Source organism: Vanessa atalanta, chromosome 18 (genome assembly GCF_905147765.1).
Source record: "Vanessa atalanta chromosome 18, ilVanAtal1.2, whole genome shotgun sequence".
Classification (NCBI taxonomy): domain Eukaryota; kingdom Metazoa; phylum Arthropoda; class Insecta; order Lepidoptera; family Nymphalidae; genus Vanessa; species Vanessa atalanta.
The window spans coordinates 3,217,391-3,237,862 of record NC_061888.1 but is presented as its reverse complement, the minus strand read 5'-3'; the positions used below and the strand labels follow the sequence as shown (position 1 = coordinate 3,237,862).

Below are 20,472 nucleotides of genomic sequence, written 5' to 3'. Positions count from 1 at the left end.
CAATCATACGTTAGGTGTATAATATGATCTCTCAGATTTTTTAACTTTAGATAACTTATCAATGTACTTAGGTAACAGCCATGCGATTTTTAGTAGACATTTAAATGTCGCATCTTTGCTAAGATCTTCTCCATCTTCTCTTTATGACCTTGTTCCAACATCCTTCTCCAATGCATGCAATACATACATACATATGTGGAAAAATAAACGATGAATGAGGTTTCCTCACAATGTTTTCCTTCCAAAGCAAATAAAGCATATGAAAATTCGGGGATACATTACCAGTTTAATTCCGCGTTCGATCGGTCAAGATTCTCGTATTAGTTGTTGTAATTTAGACGTCAATAGCGCAATGGTTTAGTGATGTAAAAATTAGCAGGATCGATCCTGACCCTATTGGACTATTGTCGTCCCCACTCCCAACTCAACTAACAAGCTTAAAAGGAGGGGTAAATAGAAATATGAGCAATTCCTTAAGTTGGGACATGGCTACTAATTTTCAAAAGATACATCGAATTCTAATGTGAATATCGTATTTTATATATATTAAAATATTATAGGTAATAGAGCAATGTATCGCTTCGTTCATTAAAACGATTAATTAAATATCTTCATACACATTATATGTATCGAATTAGTCGTGGATCGTAAATCATTGCCCAAAATCAAAACGAAACATTTGCAAAATATTTAACTGGAATCTGCATAATTATCTGTAATGCGGTTAGTACGAGCTTAGAGAACGATTTACCATAATAAAGGTACACACCTAAGCGCTTGTAAGAGAATCGCAGGGATTTCGCTGTATGGACGTACACAACGTTACAAGTAGATTAGTTGCATTTGAAATCCTATTACAAACAATATTTAATTCATTTAATTAATATTGTATAAAGTAGCAGCACTTGAAGCTTCAGCAAGAAACTATCTGAGTTGTTAAATTAAAAATGAAAATGTTTTTATAACATACATGTGAAGAAACTCTATCTAACTCATTTCAGCCTAAAAGCGGAGCATAACAGCTCGGTGACCTTGTTAATCCTCACTATATAATACCTCTTTAGCGATCTCCTACGTTGCTGATCTCCTAGTTACCAAGGTAGATGCAGCTCTAAAGGTATAATCGTGGTTAAGATCCAAATATTACATTAACATGTGTAATATTTACTAAAAGCGTATAACCTAAGCTGTTTTGCCTAAAGGTCACTGACATTTAAATCTTACCAAAATATCATACTCGTATAAATATGCTCATTTTTTTACTTATATTTCGCTGTAAATGCCTATGGCTTTCTGGTTCAATCACACTTTAAACAAATAGCAATTAAAAGTATTGAATAGTACGAATTATTAATGAGAGAATGATTTTCAAGCGTGTACAACGGTCCAACGAGAGATTTAATAAAGAATCCATACGACACTTTTATTTTTAAACGACGGTACAGCGATTTCTATCAACGTTATTGGAGAAAATATTTTCAGTCCGAGTGCTTAATTGGCAAAAGTGTAACATTTCGTACTCATCTGGTTTAACAAAACATTCAAGCTCTTAAAGCGCTTTTCAATGGAATTAACAGTTATTTTCCAAGATTTAATTAAATGTAATTCTAATTAATTCTAAAAGGTCGACGAACAAACTTTTATTCAACTTCGCCTGTAGATACAAGACAGTATTTAAATCGATAAGAGTTCATGTTTGGCGGTAAAATAACTTAGTAAATAGGACCCACCTAGAAGAATATCAAGGTCTAAAAGTAAATTTATTAAAATACTAGCTGAATATGCAGCTTTACCCACGCAAAATTTATTAAACATAAACTTTCACGACTTACTCCCTCAGGGTACTTTACCCTATAAAGAACCCACCTGCCAAATTTCAAATTTATAGGTGTTAGAGCCGAGATGGCCCAGTGGTTAGAACGCGTGCATCTTAACCGATGATTTCGGGTTCAAACCCAGGCAGGCACCACTGAAATTTCATGTGCTTAATTTGTGTTTATAATTCATCTCGTGCTCGGCGGTGAAGGAAAACATCGTGAGGAAACCTGCATGTGTCTAATTTCAACGAAATTCTGCCACATGTGTATTCCGCCAACCCGCATTGGAGCAGCGTGGTGGAATATGCTCCAAACCTTCTCCTCAAAGGGAGAGGAGGCCTTTATCCCAGCAGTGGGACATTTACGGGCTGCTAAAAAAAAAGGTGTTATAGTTTCTGAGATTTCGTGATTAATCAGTGAGTAATTGCTTAGAATTCTGTGTACGAAGGAATATATCAGAATTAAACTTAACTGTACTCGAAATCGAGACGAAGACTTAGAATCTAACAAGTACTTAGTCTAGCGTGTACCTTAAGGCTTAAGACTTAAGTATTTACTAACTGGAAACACTAATATCGCTTATAAGATATTAGGTATTATGCACTATTGTGTTTATTATTATAATTATGTAATATGTAATTAATAAAGCATAGATTGGAGTAGATGTGGATTCTTATGATATTATCTACTCCAATATTTCTTTTTAGAAATGAAAACCTTGGAAATTTCACTATTAAAGTAAATTTTGAAATTATAAGGTACATGTTTTGAATATTGAAATTGAACAGAAGAATTAATTTCAATGAAAACTTAATAGAATAACAAAACCGAATAAAAATATAATTGCATTGAGCATTTTCATACAATCCATATAGATACCGATTAAGCCATCCACGTCTGCTTGGACATTAAATCCTGGGTTACTACGCGGACATCAAAGGATTTGTTTTTTTTTTTTTTTTTAATTTTATTTAAAATAGTAACGACTCAAATATAATTCGAAATATGCCATACTATTTACAGCACTGTCGATGATGTAGTGATGTAGGGCTTAGCAGTATGTACTGATGTAGGGCTTTTCTACCGCCAAACTGCAGTATCGTTGTAATCCGGTTTGAAGCGAGAGTGAGCCAGTATAACTACAGACACAAGGGACATTACATCTTAGTTCCCAAGCTTGGTGGCTCATTGGTGATAAATGGTTAATATTTTTTATGTTGCTAATATCGATTGGCGGTGGTGACCCCTTACCATCAGGTGGCCCATTTGCTCCGCCTACCTATATCATAAATAAAATAACCAAAAAAATCGCAATGAATATTTTTTAAAATGTATTGTATTCTCCACAGGTGCAAAGTCCGGTACTAGTTGTCGAGCTGACTCTCAACAGGCTGGAAGGAACGCAGCTCCGGGCGTTGGGACTGCTGTCGGTCTTTGGGTTCAACATGACATATGTCGTGAAAGCCCCCACGGACGCACCAGGTCCGACCTCTTGCAGCGCGATAGAATGCCGGCTCCTTGGACATTGCTACGCTAAACATGATTACAAGTAAGTTCTTTGAAGTTTATTAATGTTGCATATTCGTTTCATAATTAGTGATAGTGCTCTGCTCAAGTTCGTCTGATTGATAAACTCAAACTCAAACTCAAATTCCTTTATTCAATATAGAAGTATTACACTTTCTTATTGATTGTCAAGTTAAACACTACCACCGGTTCGGAAAAGAAAACACCCTGACCTGAGAAGAACCGGCGAAAGAAACTCAGCGGGACTTTTTTTTTTTTTTACGTCAAATTAATTATATACATAATTATATATGAGTAGAAACAGCCAGGAGGCGATCGTTTCATTCCCAAGGTGTGCTATCAAACATAAACTCACTAATTGTATAGTAACCTTTCGCACACAAGCGTTCCTTAGCAATTTTTTTAAATTTCGCAACAGAAGCATTTTGAACGCTTTCTGGGATCCTGTTGTAGAAGCGTATACATTGCCCCACAAAAGAGTTACTGACTCTATGCAGTCGAGTAACAGGAGTAACAAGATTGTGTTTGTTCCTTGTACCAACGTTATGAGAATCACATTTTCTCATAAAAACATTAATATTTTTCCGTACATACAAAACATTACAGAATATATATTGAGAAGCAACAGTCAATATCTTAATTTCTTTAAATTTATACCTCAAAGATTCCTTGGCTCCCAGGTTATAGATTGCGCGAATAGCCCTCTTCTGCAGCACAAATATAGTATGGATAGCGGCTGCGTTACCCCAAAGCATAATACCGTACGACATTATACTGTGAAAGTAACTGAAATAAACTAGGCGAGCCGTATCAACATCGGTAAATAATCTAATTTTTTTGACCGCAAATGCCGCAGAACTCAGTCTACCCGCCAATCCGTTTATATGGGGGAGCCACTGTAATTTGGCATCAAGAGTAAGGCCAAGAAATTCAGTTGTTTCAACTGGATCCATCGATTCCCCATTGATAAGTACATCGGGTTTTACATTTTGCACGTTTGGTGTGCTAAATTTTACAATTTTAGTTTTTTTATTATTCAGCCTAAGATTATTTACGCTAAACCAGTGTACTATATCAGACATAGCATTGTTTACATCGTCATACTGTACCTGTTTCCTATTAATTTTAAAAACCAAAGAGGTATCATCAGCAAACAATACTATATCATGTTTGTTCCCAACAAGAAAGGGCAAGTCATTAATATATATGAGGAATAGAAAAGGTCCAAGAATTGATCCTTGTGGGACCCCCATACCAACTAAGACCCCAGGAGACCTTGTCCCTTTAACGTCAACCCTCTGAATTCTATTGTTAAGATAAGAAGTCAGAAGGTCGAGTGCACATTCTCTAATTCCATAGTGATATAGTTTCCTGACCAGAGTTTCATGTTGAACACAATCAAAGGCTTTGGATAAGTCGCAGAAAATCCCTAAGGCATCCTGCGACCTCTCCCAGGCTTCATAGATATTTCTTATTAGTTCGATACCTGCGTCGGTAGTCGAGCGACCCCTCGTAAATCCAAATTGTTTTCTATGAAGCAGATTGTATCTATTGAAATATGCTAATAATTGATTTAAAATATTTTTTTCAAATATTTTGCTGAGGGTTGGTAGTATCGAGATTGGCCTATAATTGTTAGGATCTGAAGAGCTACCAGATTTAAATATTGGAATGACTTTACTATGTTTCATCAGGTCAGGAAATACACCACGTTGAACACAATCATTGAATATTATTGCAAGATAAGGTGCAATTAGATCAATAATTGAATTAATCACCTTTACAGAAATACCCCATAGATCAGCAGTTTTCTTAATGTCTAATGACCTAAATGTACAAATTATGTCATTGGTGTTTACAGGGGTAAAATTAAATTTTGATTTGCATTCACGTACATTTTCTTTCATTAATGATTCGGCAACTGCTGGAGAAGAAATAAGTAACTTAGTTGTAGAAACTGGTATGTCAGCAAAAAATTGTTCAAAAACTGAAGCAACTTCCCGTTCACTATTTATGACTTTATTATTATAATTTAAGTTCAATTCGGAGCTGCGACTGCCACCTCTACCAGTTTCACAATTAATAATTTTCCAAGTCATTTTTATTTTGTCATGTGCATTCTTAATTCTATTTTTTATAGTTAAAGACTTTGCCAAAAAGCACACTTTTCTAAATAATTTTGAATAGTTACTTACATAGTTGGCAAAAGTGGCACTGTGATTGTACGTCCTTTCATTGTAAAGCTCGTACATTCGTTGCCTACTTTTATGAATTCCAATAGTAGCCCAATCATTGAATTTTAAAAAGTTTTTTGTATTAACTGTTTTAGAAGTGAATATTGCATCAAACTTGTTTCTAATTAATTTAAATAGATTATTATACAAAGCATTGGGGTTATCACTAAAAGATAAGTGTGGTAGATTAGCCAAAATATTACTTCTAAACTTCTCAATACGACTAGTGGTCAAAGGAACAAACATTATTTTTTCGGAATTGCTTATTTTTTTAACATGGAAGTTAAATAAAGCTTGTTGTCCACAATGATCTGAATTTAGTTTATTAATTATAATTTTATTTTGTGGAATATGGGTTGCAAATATGTTATCTATGCAAGTTGCTGATACCATCGAATATTCTATCCCCAATCAACAAAAGTTTTTATTATTGTTGTATTCCGGTTTGAAAGGTGAGCGAGCCGATTTAACTACAGGAACAAGGGACATACAATCTTAGCTCCCAAGGTTGGTGGCGCATTGGTGTAATGGTTGATATTCCTTACAGCGGTCCACTCATCATATTATGATAGCCCTACCTGCCTAACTATTTTATAAAAATAAAGATTCCATATAATCTCTATATAATCATGTACTAATTTTATCTGATTTATGATGATGGGGCTATACTACCGTAGCGTTAATAAATTATGGCGAGTTCCAGAAACGTTCTAGAAACCGCAATATATAATAATTATAATTGTGTAAACAATTGTTTATTTAACAGTAAAACCTATCTCTATATTTTATGAATAACTAACAATAACAATTGTAAGTGGGTTCATAAATTATTACGCCATGTTTAATTGAAATACATCATACATTATAAAACAATACTTAATATTTTCAAAAACCATTAATAAAATCTATATATATTTATAAAACTATAACACCTACAAATTTGAAATTTGGCAGGTAGTTTCCTTATAAGGTGTAGACATCTGCTAAGAACGGGTTTTACGAAACTAAACCCCTAAGGGGGTAAAACGGTAAACGAAGCAACCAAACGTTTTTAAGTTTATAAAGGACGTTTTTAATTAACTTGTAATGCTTGTCGTATGACTTTTTGAACCGGCAATAGCACAATGGTTTTCGGACCATTGTGCTATTGCAAGGCATGAGGTTCGATCCTGAACCTTTGGGCTATTGTCGTCCCCACTCACACAAGCTTAAAGCTCATTGGAGGAGTAAATAGGAATATAAGTAATTTCTTAAAAAGGGGCATTCATCGTATTTAAGCATTATAAAAAAAATTAAGAACCAGAGAGAAACTTTATTATATAAAATAATCTTTAAATTAACTTTTATGAAAGTACATCCAAAAAATATTCTATTAATTTTCTATCGCATTAGCGATAGAAAATTAATAGAATATTTTTTGAGATAATTAAACAAGAACTTTATTTTCTTACTTTTAAACATACATATAATAAAATCATATCTGATCGAAACCTGTACAATGGAGGATATTTGAGAAAAATATTACTATTAACGCATAAATAATATGATTTTTAGAATTTTTGTTTTTTTTTGTGTGTTTTCAAATTTTGTCTGGCTGTCTGTTTGTTCTGTTGTTCTAATCTTTGGAACCTATTTTGACGGAACTTTCACTGGCAGATAGCTCATATAATAAGGAGTAGCTTAGGCTACAGCAATAACTTTTTTTTATTAAAATCTTTGCTTTAATGCACGACGACACTACGTGTAATATGTCAAAAAATATTTATTTGGGAACTATTGTACAATGCCACGACAGACGCAAAGATAATACTATTATTATGGTTGACATACACAAATATATTAACCATAATAATAGCCCTGTTTTTGAGGCTTAAAGTCACGCAACCACAATCCCGATTACCAGCTAGTAAAAACTAAAGTTTTAAATACATTTTTTTAATATATGTGTAAGCTTTGTGATTACATTTGAGTGTTGGCAGTTGAGTCGAAGGAGGCCGTCTCAGTAAAAAACTATATAATATTTTTTTACTATATACTCTATTTTTTAGGTTTGTATTAGTTTAATCATTTGTATTGTAAAATTTATTTGTTATTAACAAAATTAAACTCTATTTTTTAGATGAATCAAATTGTTTAATGCTTGAAAAACCCACGACCTTATATATGTAACTATATTTTTGAATTTGACATATCATTCTTGCAATCGAAACTAATTTACAGTTGTGTAAACTCAATAATGATATAAATACGGTTTGGCAATCGTCCACAATATTTCGATCTTCCGTCGCCTATGATTGATGCGACAGAGGTTTTGTTCTCGACATAAGTTTATGTTCTACGAGAAATGAGAAAAGTCGACATTCCCAACCCTTTCTATTGAATTATAGTTGGCAGTCTCTCAACACGGATACTGCAGCCGCATTTAGCGTCAGATGCTGGAATTCTCGAAATTAACGATGTTCTAGAAATGATATCAATTGATTTCCAAAAATAAATCATTGTTCTTGATTGTATACGATACTCGCTAACATTACGAAGTATTTCTACTTTGACAATGTTCTTTGATCTTTCTGATTATTAAAAAGACAAATCTAATGCAATTGACGTATAACTTTTAAAGTTACAAGAAAGACTATACAGTACGTATATTTCGTTTTTATGTATTTATATAATAACGACTATAACAAAAGACTGCCTATAAAGCTAAGTAACTACTCGTACTTAATTAAAAATATATTTCATAAAAAAAGTGATAAGGGTTCCGTTTTTTCTTTTAACGTACGAAACCCTAAAAACACATTGAGTTAATAATTTAATTTAAAAAAAATGCCGCCAAAAGTTTCTTATTTTAAAATATCATAAATGATATATTTCGAGATGTATTACACTCAAATTAAGATAATTAATTAAGAAGACCCGGGACTTTTCCCGGGACGGTTCAAAATTAGCGATATATTTTCTTAGCTTTCTATTTTACAATTATATTTTTTATACAATAATATAATCTTTATTGAAACACATTTTTTTATTGTATGTGGCAAACTTTCCTTATCATATATGAATACAAGTTAAGCATATGAAAATTTAGCTTAAGTATATATTAACTTTTACATTTTATAAAAATAAAATACTCAGGCAGAGCGATATAATTTTATTGCGCACTGACCTAAACTTTGAACTAAAATTCCTTGAATACATTGTTAAATTGCGTCATAAACATGTTATTTCCACGAAACACTTTGTTCTGAGTAAGTGTTACGAGGCACGTATTCATGTAAGCCCGCAAGACATTTAATTAATGTATTTTCAGGCACTAGTTTGATCATATTTACAATGTATATTATTAAACTCATGCTAAATTAACTGCGTCGCTTCTAAGATGTTTCTAAATTAACAGTAATTATAATCTACTTGGACTTCGGTCTGTGTAGCCTTTGTTTGATTATCTCTCGGTTCAAACTGTCATTCTCATTTGTTAATTTAAACTACATATTATTATGCTTCAATGTTCTAGTATATACTTACAAGGCTGCAGATTTCGAGGCCTTGGGTTCAAATCCCGGGACCATTTTTATAAAACTTTTTTGAGCGTTTTAAAAGCACAAAGTCAATGTGACAGTACTCTCTCCTGTGCCTTAAATCTCGCTCTCTGTGCCTAATATATTATTAAACTAGCTGTGCCCGCGACTTATTGTTGTAGCCTAATTAAGGTACTCCTTATTACATCACCCATCAGTAAGTGAAAGTCCCGTCAAAATCGGTCGAGCTGTTCCATAGATTAGCCGGAACACACAGACAGCCTGACAAAAATTGAAAAAAAAAGTTATTTTAGTATATGTACCGTATATACTTGCATTTAGTAAAAAGCGGTTATTTTAATATTACAAACAGACAATCTAATTTTATTATATGTATATAGATGAGGATGAAGATAGTGTAGCAATATTCACACACACAATTTTTATTTATCTATCTTTTTCTGTGATTACTGTTAATTCTTTTTTATGTGTGAATAGTAAACAGAAACATACCACAAATGAAAAACAAGTATCAAGCACAGCTTAAGTAACCCGCCAGTTCTGGCAGTATGCCGAGGAAAAGACTAAAATATATAAATACTTTTTAGAGATTATTCTACTTCAGTTATCTGTAGAATTAATCTTAATTACTAAAGCAAAAACCAGAACAATATTTTCTTAACACCAAAGCGGCCTTCATTATTTTGAACTAAGTTCAATTTACAATGTTAACTTTTCATTGGCATATAAAATTTGACGTTACATTTTTTTCTTAGTTTGTCCAAAATATAAACGGGATTGTACAAAAACTTCCTTTGATGATTGTACCTGATGTCCAATTTAAAGGGCTTTCTAGATGTCCGATTTTCGGAGAATAGTGTTCATGTGGGCGCAAGTATCGCTTATCTTCCTATTTTAGTCCCATAATCTCTTATGACGGTAATCTGAAGACTAACTGACGACCAGAGAGTGTCAAGGCACTAAAACTACTGTTTACGTACTTTCCAGGACTGTTAGAGATTAATTAGTTAAACCATGAATGTGTCTTATTTTTCTAATGTAAACACCCATGAACAACTATAAGTAAGGCCTTTATAACTATAACTAATAATTACAACGGTAGAAAATATATGTAATTTTTTTATGATATTCGTATGTGGTCACCACCGCCCATAGACATTAGCGCTGTAAGAAATATTAACCATTCCATCGCCTACCATCTTTACATCGCCAATGCATCACCAACCTTGAGAACCAAGATGTTATGTCTCTTGTGCCTGTAGTTACACTGGCTCACTCATATTTTTTTATATTTCATTATATGTAGATAAAAAATAGTACCTACGAGTCTTGTCGTCTTAATAAATAAATATTGGACAACGTAACATACATTACTCTGAACCCAATGTAAGTAGCTAAAGCACTTGTGTTATGGAAAAACAGAAGTAACGACGATACCACAACACCCAGACAATAGACAACATAGAAAACTAATGAATTTTTTCTACATCGACTAGGCCGGGAATCAAACCCGGGATCTCGGAGTGGCGTACCAATGAAAACCGGTGTACACAACCTTTTAGATCAACATTTCGAACCGGTGATAGTTTTATAATCTTATAAAATTCCGGCACAAAAAGGCTCATAAGAGTCAATTGACAAAAATACGATTCAATTTTTGAATTTAAAAAAAAATCCTTTGATTACACGAGTATTTATATTTAATCACATTTCTCAAAGATGGAATAAACCCGGGAACGAAAAAACAATACATTTAAAATTGGCATCACCTTTACCTATTTTTCTGTAATGTAAATATTTTTTTCTGTCACAGGGAGTTTTACTGCGCGTGTTTCGAAGGCTATTCCGGTGCGGACTGCGGCGTTGGTCCATTATGCCCGAGGACCTCCAACATGTGCAAAAACGGGGGTACTTGCAGGTAAGCACGACCCACGTCAAACCTTATGAGCAAATACAGGTGTTTTGATAAATTAGTTTCCTGTTTTTGTACATTTGTTACTTGAGCTAACTTCTAACGAAATGTAAGTTTTTCCTTAAGGAAGCTGAAGAGTACTTTGAGATACACTCACAGCTATTATTACAAAGAAAGTAATTCTCATTTATATATTCCAAGCTAAAAATATATATTTGAAAATTTGTTAGTAAAAAACTTAAATGTATTCAAATATCGTCGACGCGCGTACACTGTTTGAGTTGTATATTCATTATTTGAATTTAGTTTTAAACGTCAAAACAATTTTAATATAGAATATTTGTGTAAATACAGAGAATCCATTTCACTGATTACACTTTGAAACAAAACATAACCATAGCAGTCCTGTTTTATATTTTCGGACGATTTAAATAGTGTAGTAATCACACGCGGTAATATCTCTCTTTTTTTTAAATAAAATATACCTAGTGTCGTATCAAAAAAATTAATTGGCGGTTAAATTAATTTATCGTCAGCATATTGCATTCCATGGTAGGTTTAGATTTAAAATAATACTGTAAAATATTCTTTCTTCTTTAAATGGTACCAAACGGGATGTGATCCCGAACACAATTAAAAATAAATTCAACCGAATTTATAACCTAATTTTTTCGTAATCGGTTAAAAATATTTGTATGATGCGGCAAGTAAAACTATTTGACAAATGACGAAAAATATACATTTCTAATTATTTATTACCTACCTATGCATACGTAATATTTATATATTAGGCATGATTTTACTTAAAAAAACTTATTATTAAATTGATATGTTACTAGTGTTTTTCGTACAAAATAATTATTTTTAATGTAAAAACTATCTCTGATCGTTAAAACGAACTTCTGCTTAGCACAGCATTAAGAAAACGAATAACGACCGATATTTTATGTGTTTTTTATTCATTTGCTTGGCGTACAAAATTTCATAATGAATTAGTGTATTCGTAGCAAAGTCATAAAATTGGTTATAGCAATTTAAATGTTGAAGACATCACGTGTATAGCTATTCCAAGTAGGAAAAAAGATAAACAAAGCTTAGATTTACGTATTTCATGCTATTTGCTAATAACTCAGCTATGTTGTGCACTACTAAGAGGTAATGATTAATATATATTTATTTATAATACAACAATAATGAACTTAACCTCCTTTTTCCACTTTAATTTTACTTCCATAATTCCGATAACAATTTCGTCGACGTTCAAAACGCCAATTTTTCGCAAATCCATAATGAAAATCATAGATTAATCAAGCTCTCGACCAATGATATCGCATCAATTTTCTGTCAAATGTTGTTAATTGGCTTTTTTCCTTTTATGGTAGAAATAGAGTATACGTTATTGCTATGATAAGCAAAAGTAATTTGCTCTCAAAATAAAATTGATATTTAATATAATTTGGTATGTTTATTTGTTATTTATTATCGAAAAAAATTGAATGTGTAGACAAAATATTATAAATATTATTAAAGCGCTTTGAACGCTTAAGATATATACATACATCACAAATATACAATTATTTATATAAAGGTTTATTTAAAACTTTCATTTCTTTATAATTTTAAACTAATGCAAATAATTATAATAGTTTTCTGTCCATATGAAACTGGTCGCAAACTAAATACTCGCAATTTCCTCTCTATAACGAGTTCTTCGCTGCACACAATAGAGAACTCTCAATATTTATAATGAAAACTTTCGACGGTTATATTGTTTAAAATACCACCGTATTCTTATACTTATAAAAGTAATTATAATACTATATTTCACAGATTATAAAATTAAATGCAGATGGAGTTCGCAATACATAATAATAAAGCAAGAAAGCGAATAAAAATTCAAAAGCGAATACAAATTCATGGTAGCGCAAAAAAACATATTTTTAGTCATACGTTATAAGCTTATAAACTTATTTAATTATTGTTAATTAATACACACTGTTACGAAAATTTGCATTGCTCTCCATCTGCCTTTGGTTCTGAGCTGTCTATGCAAATATTAAATTAAATACATCCAATTCATTTAGACTTACGTCTTATACAATTATATTTCCAACTTTTTAAATTGACTTACGTAAAAGATGATACAAGAAAGTCAGTACGTACTAGGAAAGTAACGTGTTAATTTCATGCGTTCAAATATTTATTCTTATGCGGAGCGATAAAATGTTATTACTTTAATTTGTCATTTAAAAGAAGACACGGAACACAATTATACTTTTAAACAACACATGGTTTAATTGTTTTTTTTTTAAACTACTTTAAAAAAAAAACAAAGAAAAAAAATATATAATTTTAATTTGTACTCGAACTGTTATTAAATAAACATTCAAATAAATAAATTAATTAAAATTTCATTGTTTAAACAGTTTACGGTTAAATCGTAATAATATAATTATATAACAATAAGTTAAATCATGTGATATGATTTCAACAGATAATAAATTATTATAATCTGTGAAAAAAATGTCATCGTTTGTGATGGCGGCAGAATGTGTCGCATAATTTGAAACGCTTTCAAACTGTTTGCCTGACGTAATGCATTTGCCTGCGTGAAGTGCTCTCAGGACCGTGATAATAGCATCAATTTCCATACAATCTCGTAACCTATGAATTATGCTTTAAATGCGAGTGTGCACAACTGATAAATGCACACTTGAGGGTACACCGGTTGGAGACTCGGAACTCGGAGCGATTATGACGACAGTCCTTAGCTCATCCGTTATATGGAAATTGTTGCCCTGTTAATATCGCTGAGTATATTTACGGGCTTCTTAAATTACAATTTAATGGAAGACAATTTATTCTAACTGAAATTATATTATTTTGTCTATATAAAGTATTTTATGTCCAGAAAGTTAAATTCGCAATGCCATTGCAACGCTGCCAGCATTCTTGCTATATTTAAAAAAAATAGATATAGATTTAGCATCGGCTAAATTCGTAAAACTGCTCTCATATTAAGTGCACTTTCAAAATCATTAATCTTTATTTATTTCTTATGCGAAAATGATCTTTGCACAAATGTAATAATTTGTAATGTCATATAAACAAATACATTCGTCAAATTGACAATTTTTTTTTTATTTGTCGATGCTACATAGAACTTTTGTCGTACTATACATATATAAATTTACATATATAAAAATCATATCATCATATCATCAAAAACCTGTACTAATATTAGAAATGCGAAAGTATGTCTGTATGTCTGTAAGTCTGTTAATTTTTCAATGCGAAAGCACTGATGCTTGAGCCTTATCTTCGAGGAATACTATTATTTTGAATGCCTAATTCGAGACGACCTACATCTAAAACGCAAACAAAGACGCTGGCGACAACTAGTTGCATACAATTTTATTATTATAGTAATTACTTTTTCATAACAAAGTCGTGATTTTAGTCTAAAGGTACTTTAAACTCGTTCATATAAATTTAACTTTATAATATTACATAAGCATATAAACATTAAACCCCAAGTTTGCACACTATGTAACTTGAATGTTTAGTAAGATATTGTAATTATTGACAGACAAATGGGCCCGGCGGCTGTGAGCTGCGTCTGTGCGCCCGGCTACACGGGAGATCTCTGCGAATCACAAATTGCTGCTCCGGGTAAGAATATGATAATATAACCATAATTATGATATATACATAGGATTCCGAAGCAAAAAATATAAATTACATAACATTAACACCAAAATAAAACACCAATCACCTATACAAACAAAAATACTTTTACCGTTCCAAGTTGAAATTGCAACCACTTACAAATCGACAGCTACCGTTCTGTACCAACTCAATGAGCAGAATGCCCTTTAATATGAGGTTCCTAAATTTATATATATATATCCGTCTATGTATGTCTTTTCAATATTTTTGGAAGGAAAAAGCGATAGGCCGCCCTCCAGCCGGACTATTCCTCTTTTTTTATTATATACGGTTAAATAAAATATTATTTAAAAATATTTTCGTTATTGTTTTGATTCACATGCGATTTTATATAACAATATTTTTCTTGATGATTATGAAATGTTGTCAATTTATTCTAAAGTAATTCTAAATTAATACATAGTGAGATAAATTTTGTTCGAATCGGATGTCCCATCTCTTTGTATCAAACATTGCCTGGTCTATGTATTTCGATATAATTATTTTATAATATATAAATTATATATCCAGAAACGAAACAGCTTTTTATAAAAACCGCATATTATTCTTAAAAAACACCGAATCATACAAATTAAATAAATTACTCACTTAATAACACTTAAAATCCAAATACCACAATCTTAAACGATTAACAAAAAACAAGTCGCACAAAATGCCAACTGAGAACGCCTCGAATAAAATAGTGTCTAACTATTGGCTACTAATTACACGCATACTAGTAAAGTAGTCTGACTACAGTGTTTGTCAAACGTAGCTATGACGCACGCCAATATAATAAATTTGGTTTGTTTATTTGAGTTCTCTGTAGTGCGACAATCTATTTAAATATGTAAATAAGCTAAGGACCTTTCCTTACTGTCCGAGAGCTCACAAATAAAATTAAAAAGTATCCTTGTTTTACAACGCCGATAAACGAATCTCCTAACTATACCATATATCTAATGTATTCTTTGTGCTATATATGTATTTATTTATATATTTTTTAATGGTAGGACAGAAATGGAATACATTTCATAGTATAACAAAACTTAAAATACACGCAATATCTTTAAAATTAAATAAGAAGAATAAAAAAAACAGTAGGCATAGTTGCTTAATAAAACTTATTAATATTAGAGTCGAGATGGCCCAGTGGTTAGAACGCGTGCATCTTAACCGATGATTTCGGGTTCAAACCCAGGCAGGCACCACTGAAATTTCATGTGCTTAATTTGTGTTTATAATTCATCTCGTGCTCGGCGGTGAAGGAAAACGTCGTGATGAAACCTGCATGTGTCTAATTTCAACGAAATTCTGCCACATGTGTATTCCGCCAACCCACATTGGAGCAGCGTGATGGAATATGCTCCAAACCTTCTCCTTAAAGGGAGAGAAGGCCTTTATCCCAGCAGTGGGACATTTACGGGCTGCTAATGCTAAAAAATATAATTACAATAGAAGATTATATAACTATCCAGAATATACATTATCTATAAAAATTAATCAAAATATTCAGAGGAGAAATAAAAACAATTTCATTAGTGCATATAAGAGCTGTATCGTCTAATATTATAAACGCTTAAGTGCTTATTTAATTTTTAAGCTTTCACGTCTTAACTATTCAACTGACCATTTATTATATTTCGCATACTCGTTGTCATGTTTCCAAAAAAGGACATAGATCCTAATATTAACCACCACACCACTCACACACGCCTAAGACGTGGACAGAAAATAGTGATATATACGTGTAAATAAAAACGAGATATATTTTTATTATAGGAATAACTAGAAGAAAGTACTAAAGCCAATAAATAAAGCTCTTAATGGGAACTCAGAAACCCAACTCCTATTAAAGTTGTCATCGTAATTAACACCAACCATCATTATAACATCGATTCATAGAAAACTCTGCGTTAAGAGAAAAATATGTAGCATTCAAAAAATGTATTCGCTGTATTTAAATTCAACCGCTTACGTGTAATCAGCAAAATAATACAAAGGAGATACAAGTATAAATTATATTATGACTTGTTTTTATTTTGATTTGATTTGTTAGTATGATTTTGTGTATTCTTAAATTGTCATTAATAAATTATGACGAAATTAACGTTGTTAGTAATATTATATTTGACTACATTTCCGGTTAACAGTGCGGTAGAGGAAAATGAGTGCACATCGAAATATTAGACCGTGTTGTCGAGAAATGTAAACCAACACAAGCACTAAAAAAGTAGTTTGCATTTGAAAGAGAACTGCCACTTTTATAATTACAGAAACCCTGCTAAATTTATATAATATTAATATATTATATAATATTATGCATCTTATTTTCAAGCCATTTCATAACTTGTAATATTTTTCGTTTAAATATTTACAACGTTTTTAGTACTTTTACGTATGTGTGTGTTTTGCTTGGAACTCCTCTAATTAAACTGATTTTTTGAATAAAACTATGATAGAATATTTTCTTAAACTTGTGCTCAAAAGTATATTTCTAAACCTGGTTCAGTTTACAGCACTCCGACGGATCTATTGTCACAAAGACTTTAATATTAAAGCCTCCAACTGCGCTTTAGTGTAACAGATTTCCAATATCTCAGCTGGAGACGATTGCAGCGTCAGTAGACGTCATATTTTACTTTAAACAAGCGCTAACTTCGCGCCGTCAACAGGTGCAGGGTGGGGAAAATGCTATAACGTTCCTTCGGAAATAATATGGACCATAGTCTGAAATTTATTTACAATATTAGATGTTTGAAATAAAGATTTCCAAGAGAATAAAAGTATATTATTTTTCGTAGTGACATCTAAGTGTGAGGTGATAAAATAACTTAATTCATGAAGTTTATAATTCATCTCATAATAAGAGATAAAGAAAAACGTCGTATGAAAACTACTACTTATATATACATCAACTAAGCTCGGTCGCAGCCTAAAGGGGGGGGGGCTCTTTCATATTAAATTAATATATTAAAAATTAAATTAGATTTTATTGTAATAAGTATAAAATAAATTATGAATAAAATTCTAAAACAAATTAAAGTGTTATTCTCATTAACAAACTGGTTGGTTATACATATAACGGGGTATCTCTGGATGAATAGTTATAAAAGCTGAACTTGTCAGATTATCGTCTATCATTCTTAGAACGTTTTAGCTTCGATTTGACGTATACAATTTTGGGATGTTTGCTATGACCCCTACGATACGCCCTCTCGAAAGGCGCCTGACATCGACCTGAATTAACATGCGATCAGCGGCTTGATGGTGTGAACTGCAATCCAGAACTGAGTCCTTACAAGGATATTTTAGGCGATAAATCCCAAGAAAATCTTAGTCGCGTAAATAACCTCAAATTAAAAAATGTATAAAACCTCGTGTATTTTATGTTTATACAAAGATGATACTTAGGGTTAATTTATTCTTTGAAGCATACACATTATAAATTATATGAACATCTTGAACGCGATATTCGAGAGCCCCTTATCCCTCTAACATTCTGAAGAGTCACGAGAGAGAGAAGAGACTGTCTGTCTTGTCTTTATTATGCACATACATAATGCTCAAAGCAGGAATGTAATTTAATAGTGACTCGGTGTAAGTTTTCCACCAATTGAAATACAATATTAAATTTATAATTAAATTCAAGGAATACTAACTCCAAGATTCTCTTATCACCGGTGAAATCTTGTATTTAATAATTATATGCCTTATTTAATGCAAAAAACTTCTGATATAAAACATAAGTAAGGCGGAGGGTACGGAACCTTAAATAGAAGCAACAAAATCAAAAGCGATTGCCAATTTCCGGTACAACATTTTTTTTTTAATGAAAAATGTTTTTTTTTTTTTTTAAGACACGATCGAGTTTGATGTGTAATATACACATACATATTAAAGTGGCAACACTTTTGACGTATTAACAAATAGACACGTGTCGTTTCTCTTTACCGGGAATTTGTATTCGCTTTTGTTGCTTCACTTTAATGAATTTAAAGCTCATGTTAAAAAAACTGATCAATAATAATAATTTTAATTGTAAAAACGTTTAGAATTGATATTTGTTGATTTCTATATGAATTTAATCTTATATATTAATAGCGTAAGCCGATTTTTGTCCCAGTGATTATGGGTCGGTAGCTGCACAAAAAAAAATGATTATGTTCTCATTTTGAAGAGCTCCAGCCATAGATGTGCAGAAAATTAAAGAGGATTCTTGATTGCAATCAAGTAATTTATTTTAGAGAGAGGAGAAAAGGTACGAAAGTCCTAAAAAACTTTTCACCCACTAGTTGTAAGTACTATATTGGTATACTCTCATGGTTTAAAAGTGTCTTTATGGACGCTACTCGAATAAAGAATATTTAGATTTTTATCCAAGTTGAAAACTAAACGGTTTAAATATTGATTACGACACTGTTAACTCTTTAACATTCTCAATAATATTATGTAAATATGTTATTACTAAAATGTATGAGTTAATCCCTAAAAGGAAGGTATAATGTTTATTTTGATTATTCAAATGGCTTAAAGTGGTAGTTTAAATGGCTAACATGTGTGAAGGCGGGATTAGTAGGATGGTAAATAAATTCAAAAAGTACTATTTGATTCTTACATTACATTACATTAGCAGCCTGTAAATTTCACACAGGCTTCCTCTCCAAAGGGAGAAAAGGAAAAGGTTTGGAGCATGTTCCACCACGCACGCAGAATTTCGTTGAAATTAGACACATTCAGGTTTCCTCACGATGTTTTCCTTCACCACCGAGCACGAGATGAATTACAACAATTGTAAACATAATTTAGACACTTCCAATGTGATAAAATGTGTGTGTGTCCCTGTAACTTCTAAAATAAAAGAATGATAAAACTAAAAAAAAATATGATGTACGTTACCATACAAAACTTCAACTGAAAATTTATTTAAAAAAAATACACTATTATTAAAACATCAATCAAAGTTACAACGAACTACAAAAACTTTTACTATATTACTTGCTGCTGCGGAACCCTTAATGGGCGAGTCCGACTTGCACTTGGCCGCTTTTTTTTAATCTCCTATTTTAACGGATGTCCATTTGAAAATTAATATATCAAATCTCATAAATCGGACGTTAAAATTTTCGCAAATCGAATCAAACAAAAGGCACGGATTAACTTTCGCAGTTATTTGAAAGTAATCACTTATATGGATCACTTTATTAATTCAAACGAATCCAATAAATTTGATTTGTTTCCGAACTCCAAAAATTTATCCAAAAAGTTTGATTAAACGTTCGTAAACAATGGTTCGTAAAAATTGTAATGAACGGTTGTAATAAGAACGTTTTGGTTTCGATAATAATAATTGATGGTTTCGTGCAAGGTCATCTGGGTAAGTACCACAGTACAGATTTTTTACCGCAAAACAACAATGCTTAATATTGTTGTGTGAAATGTGATTGAGCCACTGTTACAGGCACAAGGGAGATCAAATCTTAGGTCCCAAGATTGTCAATGCATTGGCTTTGTACCTACCATCATATCGCGTACATCTTCTTTCATCAAACCCAGGCAAACACCGCTGAATTTTCATATGCTTTATTTGTGTTTATAATTCATCTCGTTCTCGGCGGTGAAGGAAAACATCGTGGGGAAACCGGCATGTGATAAAATGATTAATTTGAAACTTCTTTATAAAAAAGTACCTACTGTCTTAAATCGAATAATGACAAGTTCAATAACTACGAGTA

The 20,472-nt window shown here is 31.8% G+C and overlaps 1 protein-coding gene across 2 annotated transcripts in view; it reads left to right on the top strand.

The window, feature by feature from the left end:
- LOC125070732 overlaps positions 1–20,472 on the top strand; it is a 526,502-nt gene that overhangs the window by 486,724 nt on the left and 19,306 nt on the right. For both annotated transcript variants that reach the window (XM_047680677.1, XM_047680676.1), the window contains exons 3-5: positions 3,167–3,366; positions 10,931–11,035; positions 14,619–14,701. In XM_047680677.1, coding sequence (XP_047536633.1) covers positions 3,167–3,366; positions 10,931–11,035; positions 14,619–14,701 — 388 coding nt within the window. The remainder of the gene's footprint in view (positions 1–3,166; positions 3,367–10,930; positions 11,036–14,618; positions 14,702–20,472) is intronic.